The 27,540-nt window shown below is 50.1% G+C and overlaps 2 protein-coding genes across 2 annotated transcripts in view; one reads left to right on the top strand and one right to left on the bottom strand.

The window, feature by feature from the left end:
• Positions 1–514: 514 nt before the first annotated feature.
• Positions 515–27,540, bottom strand: part of KCNJ9 (potassium inwardly rectifying channel subfamily J member 9) — a 42,978-nt gene continuing 15,952 nt past the window's right edge. The window contains exons 3-5 of the mRNA XM_073008230.1: positions 26,845–26,959; positions 6,254–10,046; positions 515–3,645 (exon numbers count right to left, since the gene is read on the bottom strand). Of these exons, the coding sequence (XP_072864331.1) occupies positions 3,314–3,645; positions 6,254–7,274 (1,353 nt within the window). The 5' untranslated portion in view covers positions 7,275–10,046; positions 26,845–26,959 and the 3' untranslated portion in view covers positions 515–3,313. The remainder of the gene's footprint in view (positions 3,646–6,253; positions 10,047–26,844; positions 26,960–27,540) is intronic.
• Positions 21,488–27,540, top strand: part of KCNJ10 (potassium inwardly rectifying channel subfamily J member 10) — a 31,064-nt gene continuing 25,011 nt past the window's right edge. Inside the window, exon 1 of the mRNA XM_007976525.3 lies at positions 21,488–21,684. The gene's annotated coding sequence lies outside the window, so the exon portion shown is untranslated. The remainder of the gene's footprint in view (positions 21,685–27,540) is intronic.

A 27,540-nucleotide genomic window follows, 5' to 3' on the forward strand; every position in this document is an offset into this window, starting at 1 on the left:
TCCAGAGGCAGTGCCTTTTCTGAGCTCCCCAGACTTTCCCCCACTCTTCTTATTCTCCTGGTCAGGCTAGTCTTGGACCTGAGTCCTCCCACTAGGCCCTGGGGCTGCAATTCTTGTTCCTTCTGACTGATAGCAGCAGAATAGAAGCCTCAGAACACAACTGATACTCAGGCTGGGACAACAGGCAGTCAGGGGAGGGCCCGTGTGTCCACAGAGCCATTGTACCCTCATGTACTTGCTGTACCTGCATACACCCACTACCCGCATACACCCACTACACCCGCACATACCTACTACACCCGCATATACCTGCTACACCCGCATATACCTGCTTCACCTGCCTATACCCACCCTGGGATCTCCTCCCTCCCATCCTTCAGCTTCCCCCCTCCTCCAGTGCCCCAGGAGTTTCATGAATTTTCTTGCCTAAGGATTCTCTGATCCTAAAATTCTTACCTGCATGGCACAAAATTCTTACCTGCACGGCACCTTAAGAGGCATCCAGTAGGCCTCCTTCAGTTGTTATTTAAACATTTATTGAGCATTACGAGTTTGCTAAGTGTCATTTTTACAGATGAGGAAACTGAGGCCCAGATATGCGATTTGCCCAGAGTCATAGAGCTAATTAGCAAGTGTCAGGAGTAGGACCTAGGTCTCCTGACTTGTTGCACTGTACAGTGGTGCCCTGAGTGGTGACAGTGGCGAGGAGAGGTGTGGCAGGGTCCCAGTGACTTCAGCAGGCAGGAGGGGCCTTTCCAGCCTCAGTTTCTCTGCTTGTTCAGTTGCAAAGGGTTGGCTCCTGTGTGAGTGCGTGTGTGTGGATACCAAGTAGCCCATCCCCTCTTGTCCAGACTCCCCTGTTTTTCTGAAACCCAAATGAATCCCCATTCCACACCCCAACATCTGTTCTTAGGGGACCAGCCAATACCAGCATTCAGGAATCTCATCTTTGATGACAGGACCCCCTGGTGGCCCTGTGACCTGAGGCAAAGATATCCGTGCTTTGACTGAAAGGAAGGGACTGGGACTTGGGTCCTCTCTGAGTGAACCCAAACTGTCTGGGCTCCTTCCATGGCCCCCTTTCTTGCTTCCAGAGGACCCATAGGACCCTGGCTGTGCCCATAGGACCCTGCTGTGCCCATAGGGCCCTGGCTGTGCCCATAGGACCCTGGCTGTGCCCATAGGACCCTAGCTGTCCAGCCTGGAACAGAGAAGACGAGTGCTTTCCCCAGGGGGCTTATGAAAGGGCAGGAGTGGGATGTGGCCAGGGCCAAGGGAGAAGGTTCTTGCTGGGCCAGTGCTGCTATGTGGGAGACAGGCACTGTCCCAAGGCAGGCTCTCCTGGGCCTACGCTTTTCTCCAGGCCAGCTTCAGGTCCCTTGCACCCCTCTGCCCCTCTCAACTTGCCATTGTTCTTCCCCACCATCCAGGAAGCTGCCGCTGGTGACTGGGATGTGATCAGGAAGCAGGTGGAGGTGGGGTGAGAATATGTGTCTTTGGGACCCCGTGGCCCAGTTGGGCTGACAGCAGGCTGCAGACACATCCAGATGTTCTGACTCCTATCACTTCTCTCAGATTTTCTCCTACATTCAATCCTGCCTCCAGTCCTACAAGGGGTTCTGTCCTTTGCCCCTAAAACCCTTCCTGTTCCACCTCCCCCTGGCCTCCCCAGGAACCCCCTCACGTCCTTCTGATGACTTCATCTCTCTGTCGGGCCTGCTCAGCTTCCAGACACCCCCTCCACTTGTCACTGCCCTGTTTCCACTGATGGTTGAGTTCCTGGGCCCAAAGTTAAACTCTTCAGCCTGGGCTTCGGGTCCCTTTCCCACACACAAAGCCCCGCCCTTCACATTTCTCTGTCTGCTCCTGTGAGGATCCTCAGCTTCTTAGCTTCTCTCATCTTCCTCTCAGCTACTCCTCAGTTTCTATACCCCATGTCCTGATATGACTTACAAGTCTGTGCTTAGAGCACAGGTTCTCAAAGTGTGGTCCCCAGTCCAGCAGCAACAGCATGACCTGGGGACTTCTTAGGAGTGCACATTTTTTTCTGACCCACCTCTTGGGTCAGAAACCCTTGGAGTGGAGCCCAAAAATCTGTCTTTTAACAAGCCCTCCAGGTGATTCCAATGTACACTGAAGATTTCTAACTCCTGACTTAAATATTCCTTATGGCTTACACTGGCCCCAGCCTTCTGATCACCCACACTCCCCCACCCTCCGCGGGACTGCGCAAGTTGTCAGTTTGAATCATCCCTTGTTCGGTCGCCACAGGTCGATTTCTCTGTTTTCCCAGGTGCCCCTTATTTTGAGGACAGGAACCAGGTTTTTGAATGTCCACTCCACATGGCACCCAATCAGTGATGTGAATGACTGTGCCCCAAGGACACACTGCTTTTCTAGGGGCTCCCTGTGTCCCAGCTCTAGTGAACCCACTTTCTAGATCTCTCTCTGTCCCTTCCTCCTCAGAAGCTCTCTCCCTCTTCCTGCCTGTGCCTGATACCTGTAAGATCTCACTCCACTGTAAGAAAATAGCCATTGCTGGTTGTCCTTTCCCAGGCCCAGGCCCTTCTCCAGGCCCCAGCTCAGGCACCTCCCTGCTCTGCCTGCTTCCCTGAACTTGCAGACTAAGGTCATTCACACCTTGCTGAGCCCCCTTGCACCCCTTCATCCTGGTGAGGGTGGAGCTAGGAGGGCACCCTCCTCATGTGTCCATCTTGGTGCGGCTCCTTTCTCCTTTGCTTCAGCTTGGCCTACCGTGTCATTAGACAGTTGTGCCATATGTGGGGAGGCTGGCAGAAGAGGTGAGTGGGGACTGCAATCCATCCTACACTCTGCTCCCCAAGCCATGCACCCTGGTTTGGGGCTGTATCTGTCTGGAGGAAAAGGGTTCCTTTTTAGAATTTGCACAGAGGTGTTCTACAGGTTAGTGGCAGCCCTGAGTGAACCAATTGTCTGTTGGTCCATTTATGTATCTGTCAGCTGTCTTTATCTGCCACCATCTTCCCATCCAACCCCCAAAAGTCCATCCTTCTGTCCGTCCATCCACTCATGAACAAATGTGAAGGTCAAACACAGACTGGCATGTTCACCTGGCCGCACCCTCCATTTCCCTGAAATCAGGACCCCTCCCTTCCATACTGGATTCTAGACTTGAGATTCCGGGGGATGGGGACTTTCCAACGTTAGCACATTTCCAGGGGCTTTGCCTACCTTCTCCTCCTCCTCCTCCTCCTCCTCCTCCTCCTCCGATATGCAGTTCCCTATGTACCTGTGTCTGGGCCCCGGTCTGCCACAGGGGTCCGGAGAAAGCTGGTCACACCTTGGACTCACTTTCTGGGGGGGGCAGGCAGCCATTCTGCTCTTTGTCGGCCCCAGCTTCCCCACCTGCCCCCTCCCCCGCCCCCTCCTCCTCCACCTTCTCATCCAGCCGGCTGGGGATGGACCAGTAGAGATGGGCATCAAGGCGGGCCGCAGCCTCTGCCAGCTCTCGAGCACTGCATGAAGGTGTGGGCACCTCAAAAGTCTCGTGAAAGCTGGCATAGTCCACCTCGTAGAAGCCGTCCTCCAGAGTCAGCACTGACGTGAAGCGGTGGCCCCACAGCACCTCGTCTACCAGGTAGGAGCTCCGAGCTTGGCATGTCATTCCTGAGAGGAGGGGCATGAGTCAGGGGAGATCTCAGCTCCAGGCTTCCCTCTCCTCTTCTCATTCCACAACCCTACTCCCAGCATCCTCCCTTCTATTCCTTCCTAAGGGCTCCCACCTCCCTTTGGTCCAGTCCATTTTCTCCCCCGCCCTAGCTCCTGTTCTTACCCAGCTCCCTCACCTCTTCTCCATTTGCCCCAATTCCTCTTCATCTCCAGCTCTTTTTTCCCCTCCTGTCATTTGGTGATGCCAGCCAAAAAAAGCTTAACCTTGAAACTAACCTTGGGGATCATCTAGTCCAACTTCTCACTCCACATAGGGCTCCCCAAAGGAGCATTTCTAACAATGGGCATCTGGCTTGTGCTTGATTACCTCCCAGGACTGATAGCTCACCACTTCATAAAGGACCCACTCCTTTGTATGATAGCTCTACTAGGTGGGTTGTTCTTTATACAGAGCTAAAACCTGTCCCCTGGGATTTCCAACCCTTAGCGTCATTCCTCTCCCACTTCACAGTCCTTTGAGTATCTGAAAACAGGAGTCTCAGATTCCCTCATGTTTTCTCTTCTTGACTTAACATCCCTGGCTTCCTCCACGATTCCTCATTTGACCTGGTTTTCCAAAATTCTACTTGTTTGATTACAAGCCAGAATGGCCAGGGAGGGCCCTTTAAGCATTTTGAGTGTAGTAAATTTTCCAACTGTGGCCTGCTCCGTGCATAAGAGAAGGTGCACCATCTCTCTCTTCTGGCCATGACGCTTTCACTAATAGGGCCCAGGATAACATTACATAATCATTTTGGAGGCTGCATCACATTGCTACGACATCAAGCCTGTAGCCAACTAAAACTCCCAGTTCTTTTTTTCACCAGTGCTCTTCCATGCTGTGCTTACATAAGTGATTTTTTTAAAGCCTAAATGTAGAATTTTATATTTATTCCTTTTAAATGTCATCTTGCTGGGGTTTGGCTCATTATTCTTGCTTTTCAAAAGCGTTTTGAATCCTGACTGTCTCACCCAAAATATTACCATCCTTTCCAGCTTTATCTCTCTAGAAAAACAGACAGATTCCTATCTTTATCTCCTCTGTCCTGGTCCTCCCTGCCCGGGGCCTGTGTCTTATCTACCTGTTGGACTGGTGCACCCCTCAGGGCAGGTCATTCTCCTTTCTGTCACAGGGTCTTGCCCCCAACCCGTATCCATCTCGGAACAAGGGGAAACAGAAGAGTGAACATTAGCTAACCGGACAGTGGCTGTCAGCTCGGAAAGCCTGGCCCTGAGACATTGGTATTTCTCAGTGGAGCTGGGATAGAAAATATCCAGTGGGAGAGAGAAGAAAGAGGCATAAGGGACACTGGGCAGAGAAGGGCTTCGAGGAGGAGAGGGCAGGGCTGGGGGTACAAAGAGAAAAGAGGGCCAGGCAGGAACTTCACTGGAGGGTGAGGGGCCTGCCTGAGATACTGGCAAAAAAGGAGTGACAGCTGGAGAGAAAGAGAGGAAAGGGAACGGGGTGAGTGGGGGAAGGGGAAAGAGTCGGGGTTAAGCAGGAATGGGAACAGTGATGGGGAGGTGGGGTTGGGGTGTGAAGCGGAAGCTCAGCGAAAAGGGGCCAGGGAAAGGATCTGAAGGCACCAGCTTGTCACCGAAGCCGGCAGGGAGCATCAGCAACTCTGGCGTCAGAAGCAGGGACTGCCGCGCCCCCTAGTGGGCCTTTGGTCCTCCACCCGCAGTTTCCTCATCCTCATCCATCCTCTAGATCTCAAGTCCTAAGTAAACTCCTTTGCGACTCCTGTAACACTGGTCTTTTCCCACCTGCTTCCAAAGCCTTCACTGTGTAGGTCTGGGTTGGACTTATTGACATCACAGATGAGTTGCCAGTTCCTTTTGGAAAAGGGCTAGAAATGGTAACATCATCTATATCCCTTGTCAGTGGAAATGGATGAATTGGGAAACCGAGGCAGAAGTGAGACCAGGTATTAAGCTCCCCTCAAGATCCAGCCTAGAAATAACTCAGGCAATGGAAAACCTTCACCGTCAAACTCCAGGGGCCTGAACCTGGCTGCAGTTAGAAAACCCCTGAACCTAACCCCTCCTTCCAACTCGGGACCACTAAACATTGAAGCCACATTGCCTGTGTCCAATCCAGGCATGGCCACTTATTGGCTTAGGAAAGTGGACAATTTCCTTAACTTCTCATTGGAGCAATCTCGTCTCTGAAAATTGAGCACAATAACAAGAAGCTACCTTTAATCTTGTTAGGATTAAATCGACTCAGAGTTGGAAAGTGCTTTGGAACTGTGCATGACACAGGGTGAGTACTGGGTGAGCACTAGCTATTATTACTCTCCCTATTCCAAGTGACACATTCCTCTGGGCCCAGGGCCCCACGCCAGTGCCATTTCGAAGAATTCCTCCAAGCTTTCTCTTGGCCTTCTGCAGCGTTGCTCGGTTCCACCTCCACCCCCGACCCCTGTCTCACCTCACTCTGTCCTCCTCCACCAGCCCCTCCACCCATCCTCCCCACCTCCCCTGGCCCCTCGTCTTGCCCCTGCCTTCCTGGGCCCTGCCCACCCTTTGCCAGCCCCGCTCCCCTCCCCAGGCCCGCTCGCACCCGTGGCTTCCACCATGCCCTCGAGGATGACAACGATCTCGAAGTCGTCCCTCTCGAGGGCACGGCGCGACGCCTCCCAGAAGGGGCTGGCAGCGTCGATTTCGTGGCTGATAACCAGCGGCGAGACGAGGAAGAGGCGGTCGTCTCCCGTGTCGAAGCCCACGCTGAGGTCGGTCTGGTGCAGCGGGATAAACTCGCCCTCCAGCGTCTGGCGCGAGCGGATGAGCTTGGCGCGGATGGAGGCCTCCACTATGTGTGAGGAGCGCAAGTCGCCCACGCGGAACATGAGGCAGAGGCGCCCATCGCGTAGCGACACCACGGCGTGCGAGGAGAAGACGAGCGTGGCGGCGCGCTTGTTGGGCTGAGAGATCTTGACGAACATGCAGCCCACCATGAAGGCGTTCACCATGGAGCCCAGGATGGCCTGCAGCAGCAGCAGCACGATGCCCTCGGGGCACTGGTCGGTGATGACGCGGTGCCCGTAGCCGATGGTGGTCTCGGTCTCGATGGAGAAGAGGAAGGCGGCCACAAAGCCGTTGAGGTTGTTGACGCACGGCGTCCACGCGGTGTCCTCCAGGTGCTCCAGGTCGCCGCGGCCGTAGGCGATCAGCCACCAGATGGCGCCGAAGAAGAGCCAGGTGAGCGCGTAGGCCAGCACGAAGAACAACAGGCTGAGGCGCCACTGCAGGTCCACCAGCGTGGTGAACAGGTCGGTCAGGTAGCGGTATGTCTCGCGCACGTTGCCCTGCTGCACGTTGCACCTACCATCCTTCTCCACGTAGCGCTGGCGGCCGCGGCGCCGCGGCGGCTCCTCCGGCCCGGGCGAGAAGGCAGCGTTCTCCTGCGCCATGGCGGCCGCGTCAGGGCGAGCGCTGCGGGCGCCTGGAGTGCGGCGGGGGCCCGAGCTGCCGCCACCCGCCGCGCGTTGCTGGGCGCCTCGGCGGCGTCGGGGATCCTGGAGGGGCTTAATAAAGGTTTGCCGAATGAGTGGCCCCTCGGGAGATGGGGAGACACGGGACATCAGGGCCAGCACCGAGCCCTGAGGGCCCTGGGTGAGTCCCTTCGTGTTTCCCAGCCTCTATTTCTGGGAATAACACATTCAGCCCTAACTGCCCCCCAGGCTCAGAAAGTGGTGAGGGTCAAATGGAATAATGTACCTGAACTGGATAGAACTGTAGAAGTTCCACGATGATTTTCATGGGAAAGAGGTACCAGGGATCTTGGTGCCATCACCTCCAGCTGGGGTGAGCAGCACCTCTGGGGCAGTCCCGGGGCCAAAGACCCAGGCCCAGATCCCCCTAGTGACTTCCTGAAATCACTAGACTGGGGGCTTTTTGGGGTAGGGGGCAGGCTGGTAATGGAGCTCTCCCTGCCCTAAGGACTTCCACCATCTCTTCCCCAGCTGTAGCCAGTGCAACCACCAATGGCTCTCCTCGCAGGCTGTTTTGAAGTTCAACCCCAAGACTGATACACAGTCTTTCTCATTCTTCCCTCCTTGGACCTCACTCACTCCACTCCACTCCCTCCCCTCAACACGCTTACAAAGGAGAAAAAAATGAAAGCCGTGGAAAGTCAGTGGAAACCCTCCAGTGCACAAGGGTGGAACATTAGGAAATTCCCACTAGCAATCCTCCCTGAGACCTACCCCCAATCACTGCTGCTCTTGGGCCAGCCCCATTTCCCTTGGGTTTTTTCTCCTAGTGGAGACAGCTTGCAAATGGGGAGGGGAACTGGAAGATCCCAACACAGAGGCCTGGGAAAGGAAGCCCAGAGTTACCAAGAGTTAGGCTCATATCCCTCTGGGATCCTATTCTTCATGAGAGACATGGAATCAGATCAAGTGAAGCACCAAGCACCCACATTTATTTCCCCACTCCCTCTAGTTATATTTCCCCCAGCCTCTTACTTCCCATGGACTATCCTAACACCAACCCCGCCCCCACCTGCCATATGCCCCAAAGCCCACATTCCAAGTGAGGCCCACCTGCTTTTGCTTCACATGCTTCCCTCTGAGGAGTTCTCTGAGCTGCAATCTGCTCTGAGAGACGTCCAAAGTCCTTCCCCAAAGCACCCAGGGTCCTCTGGGAGATATGGACCATACAGGGAAAGGTTTAGAATAAGGATTTGGGACTCTTCTACCTTCCCTTCTCTTTCCTGGGAATGATCCTCTCCTCCCACTCCACGGAAACGTGGGCTGGCTAGTGGGTGGGGGATGGAGGAGTGTGCCATAGGAACCACAGATGGCCTGGATGGTTGACCAGGTCCTGGGGAGAAACTGCCTGGGTATGTGACTGTAAACCTAGCACTCCAGCATTTTATGTTCTGGGGTGAGGTGCTGTGCAGTCAGCACTCTGGAGAGGGTATGTGTGTGTGTGTGTGTGTTGGGGTAGAGAGGGCAGGAAGAGAAATCAAAATGAAATGGCTTTGAGCTTAGGGGCACCCCCTGCATTTATTGTCCATGGAGTCAGGGGACACAGGGTCCAAAAGCCCCATGGCAATGGAAGATTAGGGTCTCCCCTGCCCCCGACAATGAGCTTCCTTTTCCTTCCCTGAAGCTCAGATGTCCTCAGGAAGAGTAAGCATTGACTGGCTCAGAGACCCCAGGTCATGCAGAAAACAACCCTGCTCTCATCATCCTAGCTTTAGTTCCAGGTAGGCTTCCAGATGTTCTCTCAGGGTCATAAGTAATCTGACCCCCAGTCGGCCTGCTTAGACAGATCTGTTTGCCCAGGGATGGGGAACGAACCCCAATGTCTGATCACCCCCAGAACTCTCTCACTCTCCATTGCCCCAGGGATCTAGGCAAACCTTATTTTGAATGTGTCCCAAATCCTGTCTTCCTGAGTGGGGGACTGCATTTTTCTCAGGGGAAGGGAAAGTGTGAAATTGTTACCTCTATCCCAAGATCAAGGACTTGATTTCTCCATCTTCCCTCCAAGAATTTCAGTTCCTCCAACCTACTCCTCATTTCTTGTGCATGCTATGACCCCTTTGCAGACGATCGCAGTACCACTTTTCCTGGGCCCCTCTTCCTCCCTCTAGAGATCTGGGGAGTAAGGGGGCTCATTTTTTGGAAGGAGAGACCTGGTGTAAACTCCCCCAAGAACCAGCTCCTCCCAAACCCCCACTTGCCTTGGAAATAGGGGCCCAAACCCCAAGTCCCCCGCAACTCAACTCACAGCACGTGGAGAGGAGAGTAGCCGGCAGCAGAGACCCCTGGGGGGTGGCGTCCATGCCCCTGACACCGCCCCCCCCACGGGCCCCCTGAAGGGTGGGAGCCGCAGACACCGCTGTTTCTCCTAAATGTAGCGGCGGCTCTGACTAGGACTTGCTATCTGTGTCATCCCTACTTCCCAGGCTCCCCTGCTCCTCTCTCGTTTCCACAGCAACCAGTCTGGCGACAGCTCCAGAGCATCCCCCTCCCCTCCCCAGTCCTGGGTACCACTAGGGGTTGATCCAAACCACACGCCATAGCTATTTTTAGCCTAAGTCCCTCCTTCTGGACAACTCAGAGCTTGGCTCCTCACCCCCTCATAGGAAAAAAAAAAAGAAGAAGAAAGAAAAACAAAGCTGGCACACTGGCTCTTTCCTAAGAAGCTCCTTGCTCGGGGAAAATACAAGCCTTCATGTATTTGAGAATAAGGTGTTAGGTTCCCTGGGGTTTCAGAGGGCCATCTGGGAACTGGCAGCACACCACCTTCAACATGGGTCTCGTGTGCAGGTGCTGCTCTCAGCTCAGGCCGACCATCACGATCTCTAGTTCTGGAGAGGCCATGGATCCAAAAGGCGGTAGCTAGAAGGAAAATAGATCTACTAAAGGAAGGAAGGCAGGGTCAGGGGTTCTAATTATTGTCACTGATTTGCACTGTGACCATAGGAGTCACTTCACTTCCCTGAGCCACAGTTATTCCATCTATACCAGGGTGTGGACAAGTGCAAATATCCCCTTTCTGCCTGCTTCACAGGGTGTGCAGATCAAATGAAAAACAAACAAACAAAAAACACCCAAAACAACAACAACAACAACAAAAACACGAAGGCTTTGAAATGTATTTTGTTCATAGCAAAAACCCTGGAAACAACCCAAATGTCCACCAGAGAGAAAAGCCTAGGTTAGAGCTTACTAAGTATTCACTCAGCAAACCTCTATGGAGCCCAAGTGCCAGGCAGTGTGTTAGATGGGTGGTTACAGAATGAGTAAGTCCCTGCCCACAAGGAGCTCATTAACCCATGAGGGAGAAAGACACACAAACACACGGTGGCTACTGCTACTAATTCATTGAACATCGGATATGAACGAGACACATGCCTCATTTCATACCCATGGCAACTCTATCAGATAGGTATTATTGTTCCCAGTTATAGATGAGGAAACTAAAACTGAGACATGTTAAGTGATTTATCAAATGTCACAGAGTTGGACAGAGATAGGAGTCAAACTCCTACATCTGTATCACATCATGCTTTTTGAATTTTTTTTTTTTTTAAAAAGACTTCTTAGGCCGGGCACGGTGGCTCACGCCTGTAATCCCAGCACTTTGGGAGGCCGAGGTGGGCGGATCATGAGGTCAGGAGATCAAGACCATCCTAGCTAACATGGTGAAACCCATCTCTACTAAAAATACAAAAATTAGCCGGGTGTGGTGGCGGGTGCTTGTAGTCCCAGCTACGCGGGAGGCTGAGGCAGGAGAATGGCAGGAACCCGGGAGGCGGAGCTTGCAGTGAGCCAAGATCGCGCCACTGCACTCCAGCCTGGGCGACAAGGCAAGATTCAGAGCAAAATTGACAGGAAAGTTATAGAGAGTCTCCGTATGCCCCCGTCGCCACACATGCACAGCCTCTCCCACTGTCAACATCCTCCACCAGAGTGGCATATTGCTTACATGTGATGAAACTACATTGACATCAAAATCACCCATAGTCCATAGTCAACGTTAGGGTTCACTCTTGGTGTTGTACATTCTGTGGGTTTGGACAAATGTACAATGATGTGTATCCACCATTATAGTCTCATTGCTGTAAAAGTTCTCTACGCTCTGCCTAGTCAATCCCCCTTCCCTAACCCCTGGCAACAACTGCTCTTTTTCCTGTTTCCATAATTTTCCTTCTCTGGAATGTCATATAGTTGGAATTGTACAATACGTAGCCATTTCAAATTGGCTTCTTTCACTTAATAATGTAAATTTAAGGTTCCTCCATGTCTTTTCAGGGCTTTGTAGTTCTTTTTGGCACGGAATAATATTCCATTTCAGGATGGCCGTGGTTTATTTATCCATTTACCTACTGAAGGACATCTTGGTTGCTTTCAAGATTTGGCCATGATGAATAAAGCTGCTATAAACATCCATTAGCGGATTTTCATCTCCTTTGGGTAGATACCAAGGAGCATGATTCCTGGATCATATGGTAAGAGTATGTTTAGTTTCTTAAGAAACTGCCACACTTCCTTCCAAAGTGGCTGTACCATTTTGCATTCCCATCAGCCACAAATTCCTGTTCCTGATGCTCCACATTCCTGCCGGCATTTGGTGGTGTCAGCCTCAGCCTAGTGTTCTCTTCACAAAGTTACACTGCCTCAGTAATGTAATATCTGTGGCATATTAACATCATGGGTTACTGTAAAGCCATAATAATTGCTGTGTTTAAATATGTGAATGTGTATATAACACAGTTACATAAAAAAGCAGAACCTAAAATTATTCTTATAAATTGATCACGACTATATTGAAATAGCTTCAGGAACACTGATAAATATCAGAACAAAATTTAGAGAAATAGAAATATCTTATTGTTTATTTTTCCCCAGGGAAATAATGAAGAGAAGAAAGTGGTTTACAAATGCAAAGTGGTTTTGTTATTGTTATCAGTGTTATTATATCCCAGATATGGATCTATTCTTATCCAGATCCTATAAATTTGGGTCAAGAAAATACGAGCTAGAGGAGCAGGAAGACATAGAGATGGACACGGAGGGCTAGAAGCTCCTGGAATGACCTGGTAAGGTGGGAAATTCTGTACTGGATAATATAAGCTCAGGAGGCAATGACTTGGGTTCAAATCCCACCTCTGTCCACTACTAGCTGGGTGAACCAATTACTTAACCTCGTTAAACCTCAGATTTTTCATCTAGAAAAAGAACCACCATATTACTCATCTCTTAGGGGGTTGTCCTGAAGACTACATAAGGCAATGCCTGACACATTGTTAGTACTCAGTAAATGCTAGCTACTATCTTCCTCTTCCTCCTCCTCCTCATTGTCTTCTTCATGGTCATCATCATGGTCACCATCATCACCATCATCTCAGGGATGTCCTAAAAGCCTCACCCTGCCTGTGCCACCTTCCTCTGTTCTGGCACCACCCTGTGAGGCCTGCAGGGGGCACCCCCGGTATACTGCCCTCTCCTCAGCTGTCTTGCTGGTGATTCTTGTTGTTCCAAGTGGAAATATCGAGTTTTCAACCTGAGATTGGCATCAAGAGTGCTGTTAAAGCCCCAGTCAACATCCCCGTCTCCTGGGCCTGGTCCTGTCACCCGAGCTTTGAGACTGCTAGTCTGCCCTTCTCTGTCCTGCCAAGCAGCTGCTCACGTTGGTTCCACTGTGCCAGGAGCTCAGAAAGAAGAAACCAAACTCCTGGGCAAGAACACATTTGCATAGAGCTGGCCCCATTTGCTGGAGGGGGCATCACTGGCAGGGCCCTCCACGAGGCAATTTCAGCCAGCCTCTCGCGTCAGTCCAGGTGCCCCTGAACCTAGCCTTGCTGACAAGGAAGAAGACCACCACTCCCTCACCTGATTCACTCATCCTGCATGTCCTAGACTTTACCTGTTATCTAATCTCAGTTCCTTATTTATCACTGAGCTCGAACTGAGGCAGCAGAAAAAAGTTTTCCTAGGCACCAGGACACAAAACCATAGACAAGATTCTAGCTTTTGGCCTGGCACGGTGGCTCACACCTGTAATCCCAGCACTCTGGGAGGCTGAGGCATGCGGATCGCTTGAACCCAGGAGATGGAGATCAGTCTGGGCAACATGGCGAAACCCTGTCTCTACAAAAAATACAAAATTAGATGGGTGTAGTGGTATGTGCATGTGGTCCCAGCCACCCTGGAGGTTGAGGCAGGAGGATCGCCTGAGCCTGGGAGCTCAAGGCTGCAGTGAGCCATGATTGTGCCACTGCACTCCAGCCTGGACAACAGAATGAGACCCTTTCTGGGTGGGGGGGGGGGGGGGAAGGAACTGTGGTGCAAAATAGAAAAAGAGCTTAGAAAGAGCCTACTGTGGCATGTCGCTTGGAGAACAGGGAACAGGTGATACTTTTGGGAGAAAATAAAAGGTTCACTTCCTCCAGCAGACACAGCTCTGAGCCGGGTGCAGGAATTGGCAAGCTGAATGCAGTTCAGTCCTCAATTTGCCCCATCAGCAGGTGCCTTTGTGGCAGCCCTGAGATCAGCCAATCTGGGGAGGCTTCCCTGGGCAAGATCATGAGACATCTTGTGCAAAATCAGGCAAGGGGAAGAGGAAGCATGATGGGGAAGACAGGAGACAGTTGAGGATATGAGTGTAGTGGATCAGGGAGGCCAATCTTGTTGATTATAAAAATGTGTATAAATTCAAGGGGAATGGGGTTCTAGAAAACTCAGAGCAAAGATATGGTTGAAGGAGTAGATGTGGCAAATGACTGAAGCTGAAGATTAGAGTGAAATGGGGAGAAGCAGAGCACAGCTCCAGGACAGGCGCAGCCCCGGCTGGGTTCTTGAGGCTGAGGAGCTTGCTACCTTTCTGGCTACTTTCAGCAGAGCAGGAGGATCAGAAGCCTTCTCACATAGAGTTCTATCTTGCTTTATAGGACTGGGTAGAGACAGCCTAAGATTTAAAAGTTATTTGACAGTTAGAGGTGGTACAGGATTATCACCTTACTTTACAGGTAGGAATAGGTCCCAAGAAAACAGTCAGGACTAAGACTCAGGCCACCCGACTCGAGGTTCCTCGTATTTCTTTATTCCCAGTTGCCTCCCTCCTATTACAGTGCATTGGATGTTAATGGAATTTCTATCAATTGGACCCAACTGAAAAGGTACTAGAAGTCCCTAGTTAAATAAATTCATTTTTTTCTTTTTTCCTTTTTTTTTTTTTTTCTTTTTGAGACAGAGTTCCCCTCTGTCATCAGGCTGGAGTGCAGTGGCGCAATCTCAGCTCACTGTAACCTCCACTGCCTGGATTCAAGTGATTCTCTTGCCTCACCCTGCTGAGTAGCTGAGATTACAGGCACACACCCCCGTGCCTGGCTTTTTTTTTTTTTTTTTTTTTTTTTTTGTATTTTCAGTAGAGATGGAGTTTCACCATGTTGGCCAGGCTGATCTTGAACTCCTGATTTTAGGTGATCCACCCACCTTGGCCTCCCAAAGTGCTGGGATTACAGGTATGAGCCACGGTGCCTGGCCATTTTTTTCTTTTTTAAAAGAAAGAATTCTTTAGTAGGTAACTAATTATTCCCCAACTTATGTCTTATAAATGTGGGTTTGTGTATATTGCATTTATTTAAAGGGGGTGATCTACTGATGTAATGATTCATTAGTGACTGGAATATAGCTCAGTCCTTCTCTTGGATTTCTCCTCTGCAGCCTGAGTCATTCAGCTACGAGTTGCTCCACTACTAATGGAATTTGTTCAGCACTGTGGGATGTGAGCACCAAAATGCCACTTGGAATCCTGAATCCAGTGGTGAGCCATGTCAGTCTCTGTTCTTTCCAGACTTGTTAAATACTGACTATTCTGAGTCTCTATCATGCCTCCCAACCCAAAGCTTTCCTGACTCCCTCTGTCCACATCTGCTTTGCCAAGCACAAGCCCCTCAGACTGCTGCCCACTTGTGGATTCTCTTTCCAAAACAGGTGACACACTCCAACTCTCCTTCTCCTCTGCTCTGAGGTAGCCTCTGCCCCGTTGTAAATGAAGTAAAAGTAGAGATGAGGCCAAAGCTGGAAGCAGTGAGTCTGAAAGGAGAAGTGGAGGAGAATAAGGAAGATGCAAGCTGGGAAACAGAAAGAAGAGAGAGGGTTCCTCAAAGAGAGAAGGTTCCTCTGTCATGTTTCATGGTGGACACTGGACATTGTAACTCTGGGGAATTTTTCATACCAACATGTACTCAGAGGTCATAGCCTCTGGTTGGCAAGATTGTGTTTAAACCATGCAAATTCCCTCTGGCATTATTCTGAGACAAGCTTTGGGGTCAAATATATGTGGATTCAAATGCCAAAACTAACACTTTCCAGCTATGTTACCAGAGGCAAACCACTTAACTCCTGAGAATTTGTTTCCTCATTTCCTGATCTATCTGACATAGTAAACACTCACAAATATTAATGTCCTATGCCCCTTATTACCGATTCCCTACTGGGCTCCTAGAGACTGTTCTAGGACTTCTCTTTTGCAAACAAATTTAAAAATGAAAACCTGACATTTGATATGTACAAAAGAATATAGATGGTGGATATATGTCTATATGTTATAAAGCATAATTTAAGAACAAAAACTCAATTTAAATCACTCTTTTAAAGTCAGAACATTACAGTGCTGTTGAAGCTACCTGTGTACTTTTCCACAAGCTCCCACCCCTGCTGTTCAAGGACTTATAAAGTCTTTCTAACTGCCCAGTCTTTCTAACTGCCCAGTCCCACCCCACTTTATCCTCACTTTGATTGTTAGTAGATGACACTTCTGCAGATCACTTGTAGTTTTTTAGTCTGATTGACCAGAAGTAACACAGAATTAAGGAAGTCATGAGCACTTCCAGCCTTGAAGAGGAAGATGCCGAGTTCAGTTTGGGGGCCTGCCACGTTTTTTATCTTTTTTTTTTTTCTAGGTCTTCTGTGGTGAAGACCTCCTTCACTGTGACCTGTAAGCAAGAGGCACCTGTTTGGGGTTTTAAAACAAGGGCACAGGGACCGACGTGATGAAAACATGTTGCCTCTTCCTTTGAGACTGGAGAGAAAGGTGAAGAATGGGTCAGGTCCTGGGCTGTACTGATCTTTCTGATCCTGGTAGTGGTCATATGAATGAAAAAGGACATTGCAAACAGATGAAAGAAAGGGAGACTTGACAGCATTTGTTGGCTTAATTGACATGTCCAGGAATGGGCCCAAGGCAAGGGTGAAGAGTAAAGGTCACTTATTCTAATCGACCAGGAGTAACACAGAACTTAAGGAAGTCACCGAGCACTTCCACCTTTGGGGAGGAAGTTACTGAGTTCAGTTTGGGGCCCGTCAAGTCAGGATGGAAATTCCCTGCAAGCAACTAGAAATATGGAGCTCCAAAGAGAGTGTAGGATTGAAGATAGAGATTTGGGCTTCACTCAGGGACAATAGTTGGAGCTATGTAAATGACAAAGGATCAAGGGGCAAGACACAGAAAGAGAACATAAGGCTGAACCTTGAGTATTAAAAGAAGTCGCTGTAGCTTTGGGTGTGTAGGGGCAGTGGAAGAAGATGAGGCTGGAATGGCACCAGGTCCAGGTTATAATAGGCCTTCTCTTCCAGGGTAAGGAACTTGGACTTTACTTTTAGATAGTTGGCAGTTGCTGAAGGTTTTAAAACTTGGAAGTGACATGGTCAGATGTGTGTTTCAGAGAGATGTATTTTACTGGTGCTTAATTACTTTTAAATAAATAAATTCATAATCCAAAGAATTATTAGAGTGGAGGAAGACTGGAGGTAGGAAAACTAGTTAGAAGGCTGCTGCAGTAGCCCTGGTGTATTAGGCCATTCTTGAGTTGCTATAAAGAAATACCCGAGACAGCACATGGTGGCTCAAGCCTGTAATCCCAGCATTTTGGGAGGCTGAGGTGTGAGGATTGCTTGAGCTCACAAGTTCAAGACCATCCTCATCAACATAGCGATTTTTCGTCTCTACTAAAAATTAAAAAAAAAAAATAGCTGGGTGTAATGGTGAACACCTGTAGATCCAGTTATGTTTGAGGTTGAGGCAGGAAGGCTGCTTGAGCACAGGAGTTCAGGGTTGCAGTGAGCTGTGATCACACCACTGCACTCCAGCCCAGGGGACAGAGTGAGACCCTGTCTCAAAAAAAAAAAAAAAAAAAAGATTAAAAATTAAAACAACAACAACAACAAAAACAGCAGACACTGGGTAATTTATAAAGAAAAGAGGTTTAATTGGCTCACAGTTCTGCGGGCTTTACGGGAAGCATGGTGCTGACATCTGCTCAGCTTCTCGGGAGACCTCAGGAAGCTTTTACGGTGGAAGGCAAAGCAGGAGCAGGCACATCACATGGCAAGAGCAGGAGCAAGAGAGAGTTGATGATGAGGGGTGTTGCCACATACTTTTTTTTGAGACGGAGTCTCGCTCTGTCACCCAGGCTGGAGTGCAGTGGCCGGATCTCAGCTCACTGCAAACTCTGCCTCCCGGGTTTACACCATTCTCCTGCCTCAGCCTCCCAAGTAGCTGGGACTACAGGCGCCCGCCACCTCGCCCTGCTAGTTGTTTGTATTTTTTAGTAGAGACAGGGTTTCACCGTGTTAGCCAGGATGGTCTCGATCTCCTGACCTCGTGATCCGCTTGTCTCGGCCTCCCAAAGTGCTGGGATTACAGGCTTCAGCCACTGCGCCCAGCCTGCCACATACTTTTAAACGACCAGATCTCACGAGAACTCACTATCATAAAGATAGCACCAAGCTGTTGAGGGACCTGCCCCCAAGATCAAAACAGCTCCCACCAGGCTCATGTCCAGCATTGGGGATTACAATCCAGCATGAAATTTGAGCAGGATCAAAGATGCAAACTTATTACCTGGTGAGAGGTAATGGTGTCTTAGACTACAGCAATGGTAATGGAATAGAGAGGAAGGGGACAATATTGAGGCTATTTAGAACACAGATGCATTGATTCAATAAGGGAGATGAGGTGAGGAAGATTGAAGAATCTAGGATGGCTGCCATGTTTCTGGTTGGGTGATGATAGTGTATCTACCACGGTAGAGAATAAATGAAGAGGATCAGTCTTGTGAGCAAAGTGACATGTTCTACTTTAAATATGTTGAGTTTGAAATGGATATCTGGGTGGGCTGGACATATTGACACGTGGGTGGTAGGTGAAGCTAAATGCATGGATAACATTTTTGGAAAAATAATAAGTGCACAATAAATGTCTGTTAATGATTCCATAAATCATTACGGTCCCCTTGCTTTCTCTTCTCTGGTGTTCTTCATGTTTATTTTGAAGTTCCACCAGAGCCTCCAAGCCAAGCTTGTCCAACCCTCAGCCTGTGGGCTGCATGCAGCCCAGGATGGCTTTGAATGAGGCCCAACACAAATTTGTAAACTTTCTTAAAACATTATAAGGGTTCTTTTTGTGATTTTTTTTAAAGCTTATCAGCTACTGTTAGTGTTAGTGTATTTTATGTGTGGCCCAAGACAATTCTTCTTCCAGTGTGGCCCAGGGAAGCCAAAAGATTGGACACCCCTGCCTAAGTCCTCTCTGTCTTTGAATGTCAAGACTGTGGCCCCCTTAAGGATCTTTTGGATGTCCTATTTTTGGTAACTTAAAGTTCTTATATCAACCTTGCAAGCTGGCCCTCAGACCATCTCACCACAGCCCCTCATCCACACTGACTTAGGAAGAGAGGGCATTGGGAGTGTGAAAAAGAAAAACTGGAAGACTGTTTCTTTTTTCTTTTTTTGTTTGTTTTTTTGTTTCGTTTTGTTTTGTTTTTGGAGATAGAGTCTTGCTCTGTCTCCCAGGCTGGAGTGCAGTGGTATGTTCTCGGCTCACTGCAACCTCTGCCTCCCAGGTTCAAGTGATTCACATGCCTCAATCTCCCAAGTAGCTGGGATTATAGGCGCGCACCACCATGCCTGGCTAATTTTTGTATTTTTACTAGAGATGGGGTTTTGCCATGTTGGCCAGGCTGGTCTCAAACTCCTGACCTCAGGTGATCCACCTGTCTCGGCCTCCTAAAGTGCTGGGATTACAGGCATGAGCCACTGTGCCTGGCCTGTTTCTAGTACATTGTCTGGTTTCTATTTCTCTCCTCTCTGTGACTAGAGTTCTCAAAAGTGTAACCTGTACTTGCTGACAGTTTCTCACTTTCTAGTGGTAACTTGTAATCTGGTTCCCACCTTGCTCACTCTTCTGAAATTGCTCTCAAATGTCACTAGAGACTTTGTCACTGCCAAACCCAATGCCTCTTCTCTCTGTGCCTGTTGGCACTGTTAGAACCTCCTCCTTAACAGTTTCTCCTTCCTTGGATCCATGACATCTCACTTTCTTTGTCTCCTTCCTGCCTGTCTGGTGGATTCTCTTTCACTCTTTGGGGGTCCTTCTTCTTCCCATCCCCTAAACATAGGTATTCCTCACTCTCTGTGCCAGGCTCTCATTTCTCTGTGAAGTATTTGTTGGGAGCTACCCTGTTCTCATGGCTTCAACTCACCCTGCCCTGTGGCAGCAGTGACCTCCTTTCTCTCTCTGGTTCTGACCTCTCTCCACAGCTTCCAGCTCTGAACTCATCACTTCCTCTTTCCCCAGCTCAATCTCCTCACCAGGTGTGATCCACCCAGCAGGTTCCCCTATGCCCATGAATGACCTCGCAGTTCTGATCACTTGACTTGAGACTCTAGTATGATCTCTGCAGCTTCCCTCTTTTGCTCATCATGTCAAGTTGGCTTCAAAGTTTTTTCATTTTCTTTTGGTTTTTCTGTACTCCAATTCATTTTCTGTGTTCCGCTTTTCACCACTGCCACGCCGACTTGGGCTCTCATCTCTTCGTGCTTATATTATTGCAATTGTTTTCTATCTAGTCTACTTGCCTACTATAACCCCTTGGTTCAAACTATTTTGTCACCTCCAGATTAATTTTCCTAAAATTCCATAACTTTCTCCTACCCCGTCCTTCCCAAGAACCTTCAATTGCTCTCCATTGCCTACAGAAACTCTGGCCTGACCACAAATCAGCACAACTCTGTGTTTTTTCCAGGTGCTCCCCTAACACAAACACTGCCTATGGTGCCTAACCTTTAGTCCAGTCCTTCCAGCTTCTCCAATGAGGCTACTTGAATGGACATTTACTTATCTTATGACTTTTAGCGGTTAAACTAAGCTACATTCCTAGTTTCTTTCCTTTTTTACCTGAATTTATAGCAACTCAGTATGGTAACACTGTTTATTGATTAGCAGTTAAATGCTTATGATGATCAGGAATGAGGAAATAATTATATTCTTCTTTAATAAATGCTGGGGGTGGGGGTGAATTAAAACCTCTCAAAACATAGATTCAGGAAATTAAAGAAGTCTTTGGTGATGAAAGGGTTGAGAACCATCACCCTGCACTCTAATCTAGTAAATGGGACAGTTTGATGCTGTTTCCCAAGTGAACTTGTATTTTCACGTCTCCCCAGGACGTTCCCTCTGCCTTAAATGGAACAGAGTCCTGGGGACCATCTCTCAGCACCTGAATCTTCTGCTTCCTTTGGGACCTTAATCAGATGTTACCTCTTTCCTCCCACATCTGCTAGGAGCCCTCTGAGTAGAATGACCTCTCCCTTTCGCAGCCTTCAGTATCTCCCGCACTTCGCTGCGGGTTCCGGCCTTATCTTTCCTTGCAGAGAAAGCCGCTGCAGGTGGGCACGGTGTGCTGTGCGTCTCGCACCCAGCACCGCACCTGGGACTTAGGAAACGGTGAACAACACGGGAATTGTGCCCAAAGATACAGTCCTGTAGCCCAGGGAGCCCAGGACTACTCCGCCCCAATCTCACTTCCAGGCGCCGCCTTCGGCGCTGCCTGCAGGGCCACTGGGCCGGTACTGAATTCATTTCCACTTCATTAACTCGGCCCCAGTCCCGCCCCCCGGCTCCAGCTCTCGTAACCCATCTCTGACACGACCGCCTCCCTTTTCTTCCTTCTCCCTTCCCCTGTCACCATGCCAGCTCAGCTCCTATCGCTTCGCATATCGTCTCTTCATCTCTCTTTCTCCCCGGGTCTGTCTGGGTCTCTGTCTTTGGGTATTTCTCTCTGCGCCTGCAGCTGTCTGGGTCTCCGCTTCCTTGCCCCGCACGCCCCGCCCCCTGCCCAAGCCCCTCCAATCCCGGCGGCTCGAGCCTGGCGCTCCACTCTCCCATTGGTCCGTCCGGAGCCCCCCGCCCCCGCCTGCCCGGCCCCCCTCCGGGCCCCTCCATTCACACAAAGTTTGGCTCCGGCGCTGCGGAGGGAGGGGGCGGCCCGGCCCGGCCCAGCTCTGCCCCCGGCCGGCCCGACCCCGGCCCCGGCCCCTGGACAAGCCCTTATCTGATCCCAGCTCCGGGTTTAAGAGTCCTGGCCCTGCCCGTCGCACAGCTCTGCTCCTTACTCCTGTCCGCCCCGTCAGTCCATCTGTCCCGCTGCCCCGCGGCCCATCCAAGGGGCCACTCCACCTCGGACCCAAGGTAAGACCCTGGCCCTGATGAAGGAGTTCTGCCGCCCCGGCCGGGTCCTGTCCCCCTAACTCTCCAGAGACATCGGGGTCCCAGCTCCTCAGTCCCTACCCTGCCTGGCCTCAGCGGTACCGTCTTGTTCCCCTGCCTCCCGCCTTGGGCAGTCCCAAACGAGCCTCCTGGGAAGGGCTCCCCACGAGGACACTAGCCAGGCTGGTCACCTCAGCCCTTGCATCTAAGGAAGGGGCTTTCCCGATGCCCCCTCCCACTGGGCAGACCACCAGTTGCATCCCCGCTCCTCTAGTTAATACAGTGACAATCACACATCACCTGGCACCCCATACACAGGCACAGCAGACAGTGCGCCCTCCTCCCCATATGGACAGGTTACTCCCATCCCCGGCCCCTCCCCCACTCCCCATACAGTGACAATCACATAGTGACACCCATGATCGCTAGTTCCCACATAGGGAGAGAAACAGATACTGGCAGCTTAGACTGGGGAGACACCAAAGCCTGGTGTGCTCCAGACCCCTGCCCACCCAATCTCTTCCTTCCATTCTGAGTGGTTCCCATTTTAAGACATCCCTCCTCATTGCCCCTCACCCTCACCCCAGCTGTTTCAGACTGAGATTTCCAGAAGGAAAGGAGCAAGGCCACTTCTGCTAGAGTGAGAAGGGCAGATTGGGTTCTATAAACTCACCCTCCAGACGGAGATGCCCCTTCCCATTCCATCCCTCCTCTCACCAGAACTAACCCGGGGCACCTGTGTTACGGAAGACATGAAGGATGGAACTTCCTGATTTGGGGGAGGAGAAAAAAGAATCCTTCTACCAGGAATGGGTAGAAGGACAACACTGGGAAAAAGTGGGGGTGGGTTCTGGTGTCTTGAGGTTTAATTCCAGTGAGTGCCCCAGGCAGGGTGAGGCAGATGGGGAAGTGGAGATGGTGAAGAAGCTGGTGCAGATTTGGACCCCAAATAGGTCAGTGCTTAAAGCCTGCTTCTGTTGCTTACCAATACAAATTCTGACTAAAGATGTTTGGCCAGTCTGCTCTTGCTGTGGTGTTTGAATTTTTTCTCTCCCCACTGGGATTGCTTTAGGCTGTCTGGGTGAGAGGGAGATAATGACAGGAGATTTAGGGCCCCCGTGTGAGAGATGGCCTTGTTTAAGGGTGCTGAGGAGGGCCTGGAGTGGTTGTCATGAAATCAGCCCCAGGAGGGGTGAGCAGCCGCCACTGAGTTCAATTTAGTTTCATCCTGAAACTCTCTCCCTAATCTCCAAGGATTTTTGAACATATTCCTGGCATGATGGTGGGTACCATCCTGTGCCAAGTGGTAGGGCTTGTACATTTCTCTGGGGGTAGACTGGGTATGGGGGACCAAGTTTGTAAGGAACCAGGCATCCTGACTCATAACTGGTTCTTCAGGGAGGAAGAAATGAGGGAGGAGGGGGACGGAAGGCATCATGCCAGGGAGAGGGTCCAGGGCTGGATTGCGGAGGCAATAGGCACGGCCCAGGCAGTGCCAACTCCTTTCCCCGCTGCCTCCCCCAAGTCCTTTGGTGGTGGTGGCAAGGGAGGAAGGGAGGGAGAGTGTGTTGGGGGGTGATCTGGGCCAGTCCAGCCTCCCAAAGCCCTTGCCAACCTGGGTCCTGAAAGGAGCTGCTGTTTTCTGAGCCATCCCCCAACCCCCCACCCAGAGCCTGAGCAGCCAAGTTGTCTCAGCGGATATCAAATGGCAATGACTCCACTGATGGAGGGTGGGTGGGGAATGGGAGTGGCAGGGGTAGCAGGGTTATGGTTCCAGTCCCTCTGTGGCTCTAATGCAGAACCCCTCTGCTATCCCTTACCCTGAAGAAAAAAAAATCCGTCTCCCCCAACATCTGACCCACATCCAGTCTATGGGTGCATATGTTTGTGTTAGGGGATTAGTGATCTGCACGTTGGTATCCCCCACCTCCTCCACGTACCCCATTGAACCACATTCTAGCTCCCTCCCACCTGCATCACTGTGCATAAGCTCATTTACAGCTCCAGCTTGGTTGGTGTGAGCTACAAGGAAGTGACTGGCAGACGACCCAGGGACCTTCCTTCCCTTGACCTTCCTGGGGACCAGAGAGGCTGGGACACTTGGATCACAGTGGGCTCAGATGAAGTCCTCTGGAGTCATTCTATGATTGGTGGGATGGGCATTTAAAGCTCTAGCGGGTGGGTCATGCAGAAAGATCCGTTTCCTCAAAGGATACTCCTGCGCCTCCTAGTAAAATGCTTGGTTTCTGCACACAAGATGGAAAGATAGGCCGAGCCTCCTGCCATTGGTCAGGAGGAAAAGAGACACTGGGCAATGGAGTCCCTAAACTTTCCTGCCACAGGTTATTTAGGACGGAAGAAAAAAACCTCCACTCTCCCTCCCTTCCTCGGCCTAGATTCTTCTCTTGCCTGACTGGTCAGTGCTACTGTCCAGGCTGAGGCCAAACTGTCCAGGATAGCAGTGGGGCCCTGGAAGGGGGCAGAGAAGGAATCAGCCAAGGCACATCATTGAGAAGAAACTACAGAAAGATTGGAGAGGAAAGGGAGATTTAAAATCTAAGTGTTATAGCACCCAATGATGGGTGGTTGGCTGGGCAGCTCCTGGGAATGAGAGTTTGCCATGTCACCTCAGACTCTGGCAGGCTGAGTTCAATGCTTTTCTTCCCTCTTCTGAGTTTAGCCTACATGTTTGCCACCATTCTTTATGGAGAGAGTGCATCTGGTGGCCCCTCTTCCTCCCCTCCCCCATCAGAACCTTGAAAGGGCAAAGAGAAAGGGATTGTGGGAAATGCCCTCCCGTGGGTGTCTGCCAGCTTGGAGCCTGGATTTGAGGTAGTGGGGGAAGGGAGGGACTGGCTCTGGAATGTGAGAGAGAAGTAAGAACAGAACTTTGTGGCATGGAGAAGGAGGTTGGAGAAGCAGGAGCTAGAGAGGACTGAATCAGACCTCCAGCCTCCAACAAGGTGCAGCACAGAAAGAGTGTATACGTGGCCATTGTGCAACTTTTCCGACGGCAGAAGACCTGGGGAAAGGATTGTGGCTGTAGCTGGAAGGACTTAGGTTAGATCTCAGGAAGCAGATCCCAGAAAAGCAAAGACATTTGAAATGGAGACTGGGAAGGAAAGAGAGACCACTTTCTGGACCAAAAAACCAAACCAAACCAAAACAAAAACCACCAACTAAATGCCCAAACAAAGAAGCCCATCCTTAAAGCTTCCAAGAGGAGTGATGGAGCTCAGAGCACAGGGATTATTGTGACAACTGTCAGGGGCCTCTCCTGGGTGACTGTTGCACCTCTCTCTTGCTGTTCCAGGGTTACTTTCCGCTCTGAGAGACAGCAGGCACTATGGTTAAGAGCACAGCCTTGGAGTCCGACTTTGTGGGATTCAGTCCTAGTTTACCACTTAGTAGCTAAAGAAGTCTCATCCTCACAATAGGGCTCATAACTGCTGTGAGGATGCACAGTGACCATTATAAAGGGCTTGGAACGGTCCTTAGTCTGTAAAAAGTGGAGTTGTGGGCCATTACGTTTCTCCCACCACTCTAACGTTTTCTACTCTGTCATCTTTCCTGGTTCCTAGGCTTTGTCCCAGCCCTTCATTGTGGGTTTGGTTTTGTTTTGAGATTCTGTCCTAGGTTTTTTCTTCCCATCCTTCTGGAGTTTGAAAAGGTAGAAGAAGTATCAAGTAGTTTCAGATGAAGTTCCTCCCTTGATTCCAATAGGCTGGGCCTTGCTTGAGGTGGGGTCTCCACACCGACAGCCCCTGTTTTCCACAAGTTTTTGCCAAGCAGATGTCCTGTCTTCAGATTCAATAAATGAGAACTGAGCTGTTGAGCTTTCACCAAATAGTCTCTTTTCCCATTCTCAGCAACTTCTCTTTCAGTCAAAGACTTCTGTCAAAGACTTCTGTCGGTCAAAGACAACCCCCACATCTCATTCCTACTCCCATGGCCCTGCCTATCACTCTTTTCTTCTTCATCCTGCCTCTCCCTCTCCCAGCCCAGGTTTGCCCCCACAACTTCTCTTCTTGTGTCTCCTGATTGGCCTGTTCATCCCATCAGCCTGGATGCCCACAGCAGCCTCCTTAATGACCTCTCTGACTCCAGCCCCCTCTCTCCTCGATTCCTTCCCTGTACCCTACAACGAAATTATCACTGGAATTATCATTATGAAGCATCAGTTTTATCTTGTCTTTTCCCTACCCAGACACATCCATTGGCATTGGATAAAAATTTCCCAATCACGGTCTTCAAGAGACTTTATGTCTTTCTCCCATCCCCTCCAGCCCCACATCTTGTGAACTGCACTCTTCAGACCCTGTTCCTGGGGAGCATATCCCAGGCAGTCTCTGAGCCATGCTCGTCCCCGCACTCTGGGCCCTCACAAAGGCCATTCCAAGTCTCACCCCTCCCGCAGACCTCTATTCTCCTGTTTCCCTCTCTGCTCTGCCATCTTGCTTGTCACTTGCATCTGCGACTCGGCCCAGGGTTCCCCATGCATGGCGATGTTGGAGGAGACATCTTGTCTCCCTCATTAGCCGGGGGTTTCCTCTAGGGTAGGGTCTGTGTCTCTGTCAGATTGGCAAAAGCATCTCTTCTCTCTGGACCCTCTGGCACCCAGCAAAGGGCCTGGCTTCTAAGACACAAAGTAGCTACTGTCCAGTTTGACTCTAGGTAGGACACATTTCTGATTGCTTATTCTTGGGGGAGGAGCCTGACTTTGGAGGTTGATGTGAGCATCCTGCAGCAGGTTGTGTATAGGATCCTACTATCTAATTCTATAGGAGACCTCAAGAGAAACCCCTCTCCTACCAACGACCCTATCCTGTAGACAAGACTTCACCCTAAGATTACAAGCCTTAGAACACCCAATTTGTAGTCTTCTAAGCATTGTTGCTCCACCCACCCCCGCCCCCATAAATGCAGGTCTGTAGGCCCCAGAGAGCCTTTCTCCCCTCGCCAGGGCGCTCTGACTCCAGCCCGATGCTGGGCTTGTCAGCAGCAGCGTCTGGAGTGAAAAAGGGGGATAAAGGTTCAGAGTCTAGTCTGAGGCAGCCCCATTGTCCTGAGCATGCCTCTGAGCAGGGGCTTGCAAGGTGGGAGACATGTGGGGTCACCTCCCAAGTGGGGTATAGGTCTGACCTCTTAGTGTAGCATTCTCCCTGGACCAGCCTCCTCAGCTCCACCTCTGATCCCAGTTCCAACTGGTAGAGCCAGGCACACTCCTTCTCCACATGTCTAAACCTCCTGGTTGACCCTGTGATAAAAAAGAAATGGGCAACTGGTAAGAGGGGAGGGTGAGTGTGTTAGAGTCTAGAGCACTGGTTCTTAAACTTTTTGACTTCAGGACCACTTTACATTCTGAAAAATTACTGAAAACTCCAAAGAGCTTTGGTTTGTGTGGGTTCTATTTATGAATATGTACTATGTTAGAAATGAACGCTGGGACACATGAAATAATTATTAACTATTGCATGTTAACAAAATGATGTATTTTTAATGAAAGACAGCTGTATTTTCCAAAGTAAACACACAAAAAATTAATAAGAAGAGTGACATTGTCTTATATTTTCACAAATCTTTTTAAATGTTTGGCTTAATCAAAGACAGTTGGTTTCTCATCTGCTTCTGCATTTAGTATGTTGCAATATCATATGTCATGTAGCTTCTGGAAAACTCTGCTGAACACTATGAAATAATGAAAGTGAAAAGGACAAATACTGTATTGTTAGCATTATTATGAAGACAGGTTTGACTTTGTAGAGCCTCCAGAAGGGTCTCAGGAATCCTCAGGAACCCTCCGAAAGGGTCCAGGGAGCATACTTTGAGAACTGCTAG

The sequence above is a fragment of the Chlorocebus sabaeus genome, chromosome 20 (genome assembly GCF_047675955.1).
Source record: "Chlorocebus sabaeus isolate Y175 chromosome 20, mChlSab1.0.hap1, whole genome shotgun sequence".
Lineage (NCBI taxonomy): Eukaryota > Metazoa > Chordata > Mammalia > Primates > Cercopithecidae > Chlorocebus > Chlorocebus sabaeus.